We start from the raw sequence: 10,334 nt of genomic DNA, 5'->3' as shown, positions 1-10,334 counted from the left end.
GACTTAAGATTGGAAATTGTGCAATGTCTACCCACTCTATTGTATTATACTTTTCTAATAATAATAATTATGGTATTTGTTAAGTACTTACTATTGTCAAGCACTATTCTAAGCAGGTGGGTAGATACACAATAATCAGGTTGGATACAGTCACTGTCCCACACTGGGCTCACAGTCTTAATTCCCATTTTACAGATGAGGGAATTGAGACACAGAGAAGTTAAGTGACTTGCCTAAGGTCACGCACAGCAGACAAGTGATGAAGCTGGGAATAGAACCCATGACCTTCTGACTCCCAGGCCCACGCTCTATCCACTAGGAAGCCCTCAGTACAGTGGTCCGCACATAGTAATACCCTTGACTAATTAGCTAGGAATTCTGAGATTCAGTGTGTGGGCACTTTGATGAGTCAGTATGATGGAATGGAAGACAAGGATTGCAGGATTGAGGAATGAGAGGAAGCAGGCATCTGAGGAGATTTGGTAAACATCCAGGGGGAAACTGAAGTCCCAAAGAATCTGTATAGGAGAAGAGAAGGAGATGAGGAGGAAGTAAAGATGGGCATCAAAACAGCTCAGAAAAATGGAGGTAAGGCCAAGGAGCAGTAGATGATGGAAACCAGTAATTGGAGTGATAATTAATCAATAGTATTTATTGATTACTTACTGTACGCAGAGCACTGTACTAAGCACTGGGAGAGTACACTACAATGGAGTGGGTAGACATATTCCCTGCCCACCAGAAGTTTATAGTCTAAGAGTGGGCAGCAGGACAATAAAATAGATTAAAGATGAGTATTATAGGTCTGGGCTGAGTATCGAAATGTTTAAGGGGAGGTCATTTACATCTATCTTCAGAACTTTTTTATATTTATTCCTTACCTATAAATACCACTGATTGAAGACCCCAAATATTAAATTCTGAATTATTCACAAGACTCAGAAATTCAGGTTAATTGAGCTTTTACTCTATTAAGGTAGGGACAGTTCTGGAGAGCCCTTCATGATCAAGAGGAGAGGGATATCTAACCAAGATGGATATATCCTCATTTGAAAAAAGCCCCAGAGCTTCACTGAAGAACTCAAAGCAGGGATAGAATCAGCAAGATTGTGCCTGCTTTATCTAATGAGGTTTGCTGAATGGTGTTCATTTCACTAACGATTTACTTTGGCTCCCACACAATTGACTCTATTTGGCTGCAACCTTTAACATGCATCCAAGTTCATGCCCGGATGGGGATTATGAAAGATTATCCTAATGGAGGAGATCACATGATTATGAGCTAAATGTCATTACCGATGTCTTTGTGCATTGAGCATTTATGTATTACAAACCTATTTGAGTGGGGCTGAGTCAGGGTGGTAATCATTACAGAACAGCTATCCAGAGGGCTAAATTTGGGTGTGGAGGACAAAAAAAAGTGAAGGGAACTGGAGGCCTAAGAAACAAAAGTTAATAAAATAATCAAAAGCACTCTGGGTAGACTTGCCAGTTCAGAATCTCTAAACCACCACCTGACATGGGCTTGCCCATCGGGGATTGCCAACATGGAGCTAGACTCTGGAAAGATACGAACTTTGGAGAAGCCATCATGGTTTGATTTTCAGAACTGCACCCCGAGCAAGGAAGCTTACCAGGACTGTCCCTTCTGTGGACAGTCTAATTTTCTTTATACCTTTCTACTTCCTTTGCTCTTCATTCTTGTATCATAAGTGGCCCCTTTTGTTTGTGCCTTTTTATCTCCTATTCACTTCTCTTTTTCTAGCATCTGTTCTCCTTATATCTAGATTGTAAGGGACCACGTGTGAATTTGCTAATTTTTTATTCACCACAGCGCTTAGTGCAGTGCTCAGCGTGAAGTGCTCAAATACCTTTAGTACTAGTACCACTATAACTACTATCAATCAATCAGTCAATTGTATTTATTGAGCCCTTACGGTGTGCAGAGCTGTGTACTAAGTACTTCTGAAAGTACAAAACAACAGTATAAAAGACACATTCCCTGTTCACAATGAGCCTACTAAACTACTGCTGTTCTTGGCCAAGAGGAGAACCTAAATTGTTGGTGTGCTCCATTTTTTCTTTGAAATATAATCTCAAAAATAGATTTTTGCCCTTTCACCTAGTTTGTCAGGCAATTTTCCCTTCCACACTTCTGTTTGGGCTAGGCCCCTGAAACATTTGAGACGGGACACACACATCAATCAGTGGCATTTATTTAGTGCTCAGAGTATGCAGAGCACTATACTAAGCATTTGGGAGAGTACAGTAAAAGAGAGTTGGTAGACACTTTCCCTGCTCACAACGAGCTCACAGAGTAATCTGCCTTCTCTGCTTGCCATGTGATTAGCACTTCTTCCATTGGAGTGCCTGGGAATTTATGCTGAGGCTGAAGGCATAACCTTGAGAAGGTCCTGGGCAAACTATTCCTGAATCTTCTCTGCTGGCTATTGAGGAGTACCCCTCCCCCAAACTAGAGATTCCAAGGAACAAGTGGACCTGGAAAGTCTTTGCCAATCATTTACATTGCACTAGGTGTCCCCTCCTTAGATGATGGCTGGAACACTGCATGCTCATGACCCTCAGGCTGTTTCCAGTGAACCAGAATTTCTGGGCAGAGGAAAACCGTAAACTCCGTTTCTGTGTTTGATATCTTCATGGATTCTTTAAGACATCTGGGAGACAAACAGCAACTGTTCCCATCCTAAAATTAGTCGGAACTACAAACTGGATTTCAGCAACCAGTGAAAGATGACCTCTCTTAAGTGGTTACAAGAAAGAACAAGATTTGGCATGCACCACATTGTAATTCAGTGAATGACTCATGCTTTTCCCCAGGTCGGTGAATACAGTAAACGCTTTGTTACAGGCTAGAATTAAGGACAATGGACAGTGGAGCCTGATTCTCTCCTTCCGTTATAGTGGAGACAGTCTGGCTTAGGGCAAGAAGGGATGGGATCCTTCAATTTCTGCACTTCCAAAACAAATGGACATTTTAAACTCAAGGAGGAAGTTTGGCTAGGAAGTAAAGCTTTGTCAGTGCCTCAGGTACCTCCAGTTGTGGCCCATCCTTCTCGGCATCAAGCAGAAATTCATCACCATCGGATTCAAGGCACTCAATCAGCTCCCTTCCGTCCTTACTTCTTCTCATTCCCCTCCCACTACAACCCAGGTTGCACACATTGTTCCTCTAATACCAACCTATTGAATGCCCCTTATTCTTGCCTGACCCATTGTCAACTCTTGCCCATGTTCCCCTTCTGGCCTGGAACTCTCTCCCCCTGCATATCTGACAGACCAGCACTCTCCCCATCTTCAAAGCCCTACTGAAATAATATCTCTTCCAAGAAGCCATCCCAGATTAAGCTCTTATGCCCACATCCTATTTCCCCTTCCTACTGCTCTCTAATGTGCTTAATTAATGAATCAATGAATCATTAGTATTTATTAAGCACTTATTGTGCACAGAACACTATAATAAGGGCTTGGGAGAGTACTTTACAACAGAGGTGGTAGACACAATCCCTGCTCACAGGATCTTAGAGTCAGGGAAGATGGACAATAAAATAAATTATAGATAGGAAAACTGGCAGAGTATAAGGGTATGTACCTGAGTACTGTGGGGCTGAGAGTGGGGTGAATATCAAGTGCTTAAAGGGCATAATTCAAATACATAGGTGACACGGAAGTACGGAAAATGAGGGCTTAGTAGGGGTTTGAAGTGGGGGGAGTGGTGTGAATAGGGAGGGAATTCCAGTCCAGGGGGAGAATGTGGGGTGGGACCTGGATTGTGAGATTGGGTGCAAAGTGGTGTCGCCCACAGTGATGAGAAAGGCTATAGAGAGGACAGATGGGAAGGGGTAGTTCTTTTATGGACATGTCAAGTTTGAGGTGTTGGCGGGACATCCACACAGAGATATCATGAAGGCAAGGTCAGTTGTGGAACTGGAGAGGAGAGAGGGCAGGGCTGGAGAGGTAGATTTGGTAATCATTCACATGAGATTGGTAGTTGAAACCATGGGAGTGAATGAGTTTTCCAAGGGAGTGGGTGTGCATATAGAAAAGAAGGGGACCCAGAACTGAGTCCTGAGACACCTCCAGGTTAGAGGGTGGTAGGCAGAGAAGAAGCCTGTGAAAGAGACTGAGAAGGAGCAGTGTCACCTTCACAATATGACTAAAATCCACCTTTTCTTCTCCATACACACTATCATGGTAATACAGTCATTCATCCTATCCCACCTGGATTACTGCATCAACCTCCTTGCTAACCTCCCACTCTCCTGTCTCTCCCCACTCCAGTCCACACTTCATTCTGCAGCCATGATCATATTTCTACAACAACATTCAGGACATGTTTCCCCACTCCTCAAGAAACTCCAGTGGTTGTCCATCCTCCTCCACATCAAACAAAAACAACTCACCATTGGCTTTAAAGCACTCAATCACTTCACCCTCTCCCACCTCACCTCACTTCTCTTTTACTACTCCCAGCCTGCACACTTCACTCCTCAAATGCTAACCTTCTCACTGTACCTCGATCACGTCTATCTCACCACCAACTTCTCACCCACGTCCTGCCTCTGGCCCGGAATGCTTTCTCTCCTCAAATCCTACAGACAATTACTCTTCCCTCTTTCAAAGCTTTATTGAAGGCACATCTCCTCCAAGAGGTTTTCCCAGATTAAGCCCTGCTTTACTCTTTTCCCACTTCCTTCTGCATCACCCTGACTTTCTCCCTTCATTTCCCCCCGTCCCAGCCCCACAGCACTTATGTACATACTTGTAATTTATTTATATTAATTTCTGCCTCCCCCAACCCCAGACTGTAAGTTCATTGTGGGCAGGGAATCTGTCTGCTCCTTGTTGTATTGTACTCTCCCAAGCGCTTAGTACAGTGATCTGCACACAATAAGAGCTCAATAAATACAACTGAATGAATGAATACAGATGGACGAGGTAAATTTTAAGAGGAAGTGGGAGATTTCTTCTCAAGATACTGCTGGGGAAGGTGAAAGAGGTGGAGCGTGAGCAGGAGGATGACAGAACTGGAGAGTGGCAGGGGAGATTTTATCAATAAAGTACCCAGCAAGGTCAATAGGGGCAAGAGATGTGGGGATGCAATCATAGGGAGTGTGAGGAAGAAGTTTAAAGTCTGAAACAGGTGACATGGACAATGGGCAAGGGGGTCAATAACAATGGTGAAGTACTGTGGCCAGGCAGAGGAGAGGGTTGAAGCAGGTGAGAATAGGTTGAGGTGGGCTAGTTCAGCCTGGCATCTGGATTTCTCCCAGGAACTTTCTGCTGTTTGTGCAGAAGAAAGGAGGAAGCAACTGGGGAGGTAATCGAAGGCTATGGATACAATGACTTAGTCCCATCCTACACCTCACTGCACTTAGGAACAAATTATTTGCTTCCTTTCCCTGTAATTTACTTTAGTATCTGTCACCCCTATTAGACTGCAGCCTCCTTCAGAGTAGGGTCATTAATATCATCTGAATTAACTCTTCCAAGTGCTTAGTACATGGCAGAGCCAGAATTAGAACCCAGTTTCTCTAGACTCCCAGCCCATGCTCTTTCCATTAGGCCATGCTGCTCCTCGTCTACCAACTCTGCTGCACTGTATTCTCCCAAGCACTTAGTACCATGTTCTGCGCACAGTAAACACTTAATACTTACCACTGATGGACTGATTGGAGGGAAGACATGGCAGAATTGAAAAATACAAGCACTAAGCAGAAAGTAGGCAGACCAAAGCTAGCCTCTGGGAGTTGAGTAATGGCACTGGCCTTAAGTCTAGGGTTAAGTCTAGGGTTTAGTCTTAAGTCTAAACCCTAGGGTTTAGAGCCAAGCACATGGATTGTGTTTTGGGTTTGGCTTGGTTTGATTGAGGTTGGTTGCCTCTGTTTCCCATTTTCATGTTTTCCAAGATACCTTTCACACCTGGTTGCATTTTGAATCACAGTGCACTGGTGTGTGACTGATTTAACTCTGAGATAAGGAAAATCCCATTTTCATTAATTACATATCTGAGTTAACATTTCATCTGGGGCTCCTGCTACACTTTGTTTGACTGTGGAGAGATTTCAGTAGTGTCCCACCACGAGAATCGGTGGGAGAAGAGAAAATTGAGTTAAGGTTCAACCCTGTAGTAATAATAGTAATAATTTATAACAATAGACCTGCAGATTATCCACCAAATCAACGGTGCTTATTGAGTGCTTACTCTATGCAGAGCACCATACTAAGCACTTGGGAGAACACAGTACAACAGCATTAACAGAGATGTTCCCTGTCCACAGCGAGCTTACAGTCTAAAGACTGTGTTTGACATGATTAGCTTGTATTTACTCCAACCTTTAATACAGTACCTGGCACATAGTATGTGCTTAACAAATACCTTAATAAATGAAAAAAGTAAATAAAAATAAAAGGAGGGCATTCAAAGTCCTCACCTTCACTATTTCACTGGGAAACAGCCTAGACTAGTGCTCCTCAAAACTATCTGCATCATCTCCTGCCAACAAAATTGTATAGTTTGGGCCCTCCGGAAGGTATGGAAGGATTTTAGAAGGTTTGCTCTGACCTATATCCAGAGTGCTCAATGAATAGTCTGTTGGGGAAGAAAGTCAATTACTTCAGACAACTCCTTCCATGGTATTGGGCTCTTACACAGAAATATTTCAGCCTCACCCCTAGTTATTGAAAAGTTATATTATGTTTTTATTTGTATATATAAAAGCAGCTATGTCTAAAACTAAAGTATCCCTTGGGCAGAAGTGTAAAGGATAGAGAAGCAGTGAGTGAGATTTTCCACCAAATCCCATGTTTACCACAGACAACCTCTAATCTGACACTTGCCTTTATCTTAATCTGGGTTACCCCCAAAGATAGCCACATTCCCTCGTCTTTTCTCCTCCTGGTAGGCCATCTGCACGGTTTCTCTGGCACGAGAGCTGAAGTGGACAGATGGGAATCATGAATGTTCTGTCTTCTAAATCTCTCTCAATTGAATTTTTCCTTCTGACCTCGCCTTCTCCCCAGCCCCCTGATGGGATTGGTTAAACTCCAGGAAAAGTCTACAAGTGAGTCAGACCCTACTAAAGTGATTGATAGGGCATAAAATGTGTTTCCTCTCCTGTCCGGCCCCTCATGACAAAAGTACCAGAAATTTCTTCTTAGGTGTCTTGTTCAGCCCTAGCCCAGCCCATGAGAAAATGGCCCAAGTGAGGGGAGAGGATTGAAATGAATTGAGGCTTTGTACTGTGCTGAAGACAGAGACATGTGCAGTCATATCCAATATCTACAAAGCTTTCATCCACCAGTCATTTTACATTTCACTCAACATGTTCAAAATTTCCTCTCTGCTTTACCGAGAGTTAGCTCTTTATTGTTACTTTCAAATATAAGGTAGCACAGTTTCTTAAAGGAAAGAGGACTGAGGTAATTCAGTATCATAGGAGCCTAGACTCCCATTATAGATAGATTTTAAAATGTCAGGTAAAATGCTAATGGATTCGAGCCCAAGAAAAGATAGGGTTGATCCAGGTTGGCTGGTTTTTCAAGAAAACATCAAAGGAGGTACACAGAACTATGTGCAAATCTCACTGATAAGCCAGTTCATAACCTGACACCTCAGGGCAAGAGAAAAGGGCAGGTTTTATTACATAAGATGTGGGGGCCTTGGCTTATTCCAGGAAAATCTATAAGCAAGGTGAGTAATTTCTCCTCTTTTCATACGATCAAATCTTCCATATTTCCAAATACTACCAATTTCTAAATTTAGGTCTATTATTTGGCATGCCTAAAAGTTGTTTAGCATGACCTAGTGGGAAAAAAACAGACCTGGGAGTCAGAGGATCTGGGTTGTAAACCTGGCTCCACCGTTTGTCTGCTGTGTAACCTTGGGCAAGCGACAACTTCTCTAAGTCTCAATTCCATCATTTGCAAAATGGAGATTAACACTCCTTCTCCCTCCTACTTAAACTGTGCGTTCCAAGTGAGACCTGATTATCTTGTGTTTATCCCAGCATTTAGTCCTGTACTTGACATACAGTAAGACTTAATAATAATTATTATTATTTAATGTACAAGGCAACTAAACTTTCACAAAGTCACTTAGGAGGAGATATTCCAGAAAAAACTTGAGAGAATTAGTGATTTTAAAAAGGATATATTAGAATTAAGGGAAGAGGTATTCTAATCATATTCAACATAAATATAATAATATGAATAGAAGAGAAACTTAGATAATTTAGATAATGAAGATCACACTGAGTTCATGATCTTTGTGCTTATGACGCAGTCAACATTTACTTTATATTCTCAGCCACTGGATTTTGGAATTCAGCCTAGGAGTTTAGAAATGGTTGCATCATTAAAGTATTCAAGGCTTGGTTCCCAAATGTTTTGTGGAGCTTTCATAGATTGATGTTCATGATAATGAATTTCTGGTTCTGTACATTCTGAAATGGAGAACGCCAAGTACAAAGGAAACTGTTCAGGAAATACCCCATTTGACTGTCATTATAGTTTGCTCATAAGCAAATCTAGTCTTTGCTTTCACAACAGATTCCATGGATTTACCACAAAATGTTTTTTGTAACCGGAGAGCAAAGCTTTATTCAAATATGACAGGGTTTGGCTGGGCTGATCCAAGTCAGGAAATAACATGAACAAACAGATAAATCCAAAGTTATTCAACATATGATGCTGACTCAATCAATGCCTTCATGACAAAAAAAAAAGTAATATCACACATTTTAAAAGTCCAAGTCATAATCCAGAATGGTTAGGCTAAATTATGCTATTTTGCCTTCTTTATAAAGCAGAATGCAAACGTGGGTTTCCCAACGCTGCTGTATTGTACTCTCCAAAGTGCTTAGTACAGTGCTCTGCACACAGTAAGCACTCACTAAATACCATTATTTATGACTGATGGGGAAACCAGGTGAAGGACCATTCTGTTTTCTGTATCCCTGCTCTTACTGACCACTGATTTGCTACTAATAATAATGATAACTTTGGTATTTATTAAAAACTTACTATATATGCCAGGCACTGAACTAAGCACTGGGGTAGAGAAAAGCAAATTGTGTTGGACACAGTCCCTGTCCCACATGGGCCTCAAAGTCGTAGTCATCATCTAGACTGTAAACTCATTATGGGCAGGGAATGTTAATTCTGCTGTACTCTCCCAAGTGCTTAGTACAGTCCTCTATACACAGTAAAGACTCATTAAATACCACTGATTGGTTGATTTTACAGGTGAGGTAGAGATGCAGACAAGTTAAGTGACTTGCCCATGGTCACACAGCAGACAGGTGGTGGAGCCAGAATTAGAACTCAAGTCCTTCTGATTCCCAGGTCCATGCTCTATCCATTAAACCACACTGCTTCTCCTGAGGTTTGGCAATTCCCCATTTTCCAATTTTGCAGAAAAGGGGTGAGAAACTGCCCTCTAGCAAAGGTGCTTACCTGGTTCTCTGAAAAATGGTGCTCCACCTTTTATGATGGTGATAATTTTGGGAGTCCAGAACTGTATTTTTAGCCAACCCACCTCACTCAGTTATCTGGCACTTTGGCTTCCCAGCCCTGTCCCTGCCAGAATCATATCATATACATGAGAGAAGCAGAGACACTGAGCCTGGAGTACTAGTATCCTGGGTTGGCTTCAGAGAGTAAGATAATTTCTTTCCAGTGGCAGTTCAAAAGTAGAAAGTGTTAATCAAGAGAGTCACAGAGACCTGAGTTGGAACACAATGGCTTTGGAGCAAGGACAGGTCAGAACTTCCCCCAGATAAATGTTCTAGGTTCAGGGATTCAAAGAGACAACTCTATGACATTAATGTATGAGCATGCAACTTACAGTAATTACATTATACAGAATTATGAAATTTTACCTTGCCTCAGAACAACTTAATGTCTGTTCCTTAGCTCGCTTTCTTGGCTCCTCTCAGGCTTACCTTATAACTGTACTCCACTTTCTCTACTCTCCCACCTCTTGTTCATATATTTCTCCCACCTGGAACACTTCCCACATCCACACTTTAGCCCTCCTAAAATTCACACCCTCCAGGAATCTTCTCATTAATTCCTAGCACTACAAATCATGTCAACCCCACAGCTGCACTACACATTCATGTCACCAGATCAATTCTCAGCACTTATGCCTATATGTATGTACATTCAATTGTTCCTTCAACTGTTTATGCTGCTTTATTCTGAGATTTCATCCTGGCATATGCACTCTACAACCTTTCTGATCCCTGTTCTTATTTCTCCTAGTATTTACAAAGGTTAAGTTTCTTATGTGCACGTTTTGCTTCTGTTACATT

The 10,334-nt window shown here is 42.0% G+C and overlaps 1 protein-coding gene across 1 annotated transcript in view; it reads left to right on the top strand.

Annotated features, from left to right (window-relative positions):
- Positions 1-557: 557 nt before the first annotated feature.
- The window catches only part of LOC100081669 (cysteine-rich venom protein TEL1-like), a 33,822-nt gene continuing 24,045 nt past the window's right edge, over positions 558-10,334 (top strand). The window contains exon 1 of the mRNA XM_039910153.1: positions 558-588. Coding sequence (XP_039766087.1) covers positions 558-588 — 31 coding nt within the window. The remainder of the gene's footprint in view (positions 589-10,334) is intronic.

This window comes from Ornithorhynchus anatinus, chromosome X1 (assembly GCF_004115215.2).
Source record: "Ornithorhynchus anatinus isolate Pmale09 chromosome X1, mOrnAna1.pri.v4, whole genome shotgun sequence".
In the NCBI taxonomy this organism is placed as follows: domain Eukaryota; kingdom Metazoa; phylum Chordata; class Mammalia; order Monotremata; family Ornithorhynchidae; genus Ornithorhynchus; species Ornithorhynchus anatinus.
This window is presented reverse-complemented; position numbering and strand designations above follow the sequence as displayed.